We start from the raw sequence: 2,664 nt of genomic DNA, 5'->3' as shown, positions 1-2,664 counted from the left end.
GGGCTCCGGTGGGGCCCCCGCCCCACCCCCGCCAGCCTCCGCCCAGCCGCCCCCCCGCGCCCGCCCCCGCGCGGAGAAAGGCCGGTCCTCGACGGCCGCGGGAAGGTGCCAGCCCGCCCCGGATGGGCATCTTGGAGCCAGGCTGCCGAGACATGCTGACGGGCACCGACCCGATGCCGGCGAGCGACGAGGGCCGGGCGCCAGGCGCCGACTCGCAGAACCGCTACTTCTACCCGGAGCCGGGCGCGCAGGACGCGGCCGACCGTCGTGTGGGCGCCAGCCTGGGGGCGCCCTACGCCGGGGGCGCCCTGGTGCCTGCCCCGCCGGGCCGCTTCCTCGGAGCCTACGCCTACCCGCCCCGACCCCAGGCCACCGGCTTCCCCGGGGCGGGCGAGCCCTTCCCGCCGACACCGGGCGCCGAGGGCTACCAGCCGGGGGACGCCTACACCGCCCCGGACCCGCGCGCCACACTCTACCCGGGGCCGCGCGAGGACTGTGCGCTGCCGGCGGGGCTGGAGGTATCCGGGAAGCTGAGAGTCGCGCTCAACAACCACCTGTTGTGGTCCAAGTTTAATCAGCACCAGACGGAGATGATCATCACCAAGCAGGGACGGTAAGTGAGTGAGGCGCGCGCGCCGGGAGCGCCGAGCTGTGGGAGCCTCCTCGGTCCCGCCGGCCCGGACAGGGACGCGCTTTTCTTTTTCTTTTTCTTTTTTTTCTGTCCAGACTTTGCTAGTGTCTCTGTGTCCCTCACAATTTTGGCTCAGGCTTTGGGAGGAAAGAGGAGTTGAGTTTCGGACAGGAAAGTTCTGGGGGTTGTTTACTCTCAGGACCAACAGGCACAACTCAAAAGGGAGATGCAGGAGAGGGGCGCAGTGAGCCGTCCTCCTGGTTTAGGGGGAGGGTGCCTATGGTTTCACCCAGCATTGGGGTGCGGTCCCTGCCTGGTGGGGGTCGTGGAGGGCGCAGGGGGAGTGTGTGCTGTGGGTCTGACAGAGCAGGGCGCCTCTCAGCCCCTATGTGTGGGGAAACGGAGCGGAGGGCAGAGTCTTACAGTGGGGTGGACAGCAATCCAGCCCTCATCTCCGGGGCCCCTTGTGCCCACCTCTCCCAGCCCCCTTGCTGCTGTTGTGTACAGGTCAACTCTGGGGGAGGGTGTGCGTATGTGGTAAAACTGGGATTTGGTGACATGGAGAAGTGGTCGCCAAGTTTCCTTTCTGGTAGTACTTTGAGATCATATGTCTGGTGTGCGCATGTGTTGGGAGGGGGGTGGTGGTAAAGTGGGAGGGGGCATAGATTCCTTCCAGACACAGCCCCCTCCCCGAGGGCACAGATGTCCATGGGCCTGAGCAGGTGAAGCTAACCCATGGGTCCCAGCTGGCAGCCAGTCCCACACTCTGTACTCTTCAAGGCTTGTCCCTGAAAGCCTGCCCCACCCTTATCCAGATACTCACCAGTCCATCCTGGGGAACCCATGGTTCCATGGTTCAGGGTCCCCTGAGCTCCGTGCATGTGGGGTAGGGTTTGGGGCCAAGGGTGCTGCTTCCGGAGAGAGTCTCCTACAAGGGGAAAGAAAGAGAAACTTGCAACTTGTGTGGTATTTGTTTAGTAATCAACGCTCTGAGTGGGCCCTGCCTGTGTCTGGTGTGTGAGTGTGCACCCACCCTTCCTGGTGGGGGCCCATATGGGCAGGGGACCAGCGAGGGCCTCTGTGTGGAGGGGCTATGTCATCAGTGGACCTGGGAGGTGTTGAAGAGCAGATACCAAGGGTTGGGCTTGGGGAGGGAGAAGGGAGAGGCCATGCTGGGCCTGAGGGTTGGCATTCAATCTGGGCATTGCTGGATGGATGATTTCTATGGGGTGGCTTGGGTTTGAGGGACCTGTCCACCAACCACAGCTGGCTTCAAGTTGCTGAACTGTTCCTCTTTCTCGGGGATGAACCCGAGAAAGCTGGCATTTTCTTTAACGACACGGCCTCCATCTTCTAGGCCTTCTGATAATTGCTCTCTGCTCCCCCAGCCCTAGCCCCTGTCTGGGTGCACCCAGGCATAGCCTAGGCTTCTAGGCTATCGTGTCTGAATTGGAGGAGACCCAGAAGATCCTGTCCCATCTTCTCCCTGGACAGAGAGGGAAATGGACCCAGAGACAGTAAGAGACTTTTCTGAGGTTACACAGCACATTCATCGCTGGCAGAACTGGCACCAGCGTGCAGATGTTATGTGCCTGGGTTTCTTTCTCTGGTGCCCCACGACCAGGAGTAAAAACAGCCACCCACACTGTCCGAAGGCCTTGATGCATTCAAAGTGCTTTCACTTCCATTATTTCACTGTGTGCTAGGTAGGCCAAGCGGCTTCCCCATTTACAGCTGAGGGCATTGAGGCCCAGGGGAGCTGGTGGCTTACACTGGGTTAACTCAGGCTCAGGCCTGAGCTCTGTTGAGTGGTCAGGAAGCCTTCCCACCCTGGGGCCTGGTGGGGGTCTCCCCACAGCCTTGCAGCCAGGCCCCAGCCCCTCCAGTCCTGAGGGATGAGGTAGACGGAGCTTCAGCAGAACCTCAGGGCTCTGGGGGTGCAGGGCTAGCTGGGGGTCTTAGGCGAATGCGTCTTTCTGTACTGGTTGCCTCCTTTACGCCTACAGCCTCCTTCTTTCCTTTATTTTCCTGCT

The 2,664-nt window shown here is 61.5% G+C and overlaps 1 protein-coding gene across 1 annotated transcript in view; it reads left to right on the top strand.

The window, feature by feature from the left end:
* Nucleotides 1–6: 6 nt before the first annotated feature.
* Nucleotides 7–2,664, top strand: part of TBX21 (T-box transcription factor 21) — a 10,442-nt gene continuing 7,784 nt past the window's right edge. The window contains exon 1 of the mRNA XM_007465132.1: nucleotides 7–613. Coding sequence (XP_007465194.1) covers nucleotides 123–613 — 491 coding nt within the window. The 5' untranslated portion in view covers nucleotides 7–122. The remainder of the gene's footprint in view (nucleotides 614–2,664) is intronic.

The sequence above is a fragment of the Lipotes vexillifer genome, unplaced genomic scaffold (assembly GCF_000442215.2).
Source record: "Lipotes vexillifer unplaced genomic scaffold, Lipotes_vexillifer_v1.1 scaffold591, whole genome shotgun sequence".
In the NCBI taxonomy this organism is placed as follows: domain Eukaryota; kingdom Metazoa; phylum Chordata; class Mammalia; order Artiodactyla; family Lipotidae; genus Lipotes; species Lipotes vexillifer.
The sequence above is the reverse complement of the archived record's forward strand: the minus strand, read 5'-3'. Positions and strand labels throughout refer to the sequence as shown.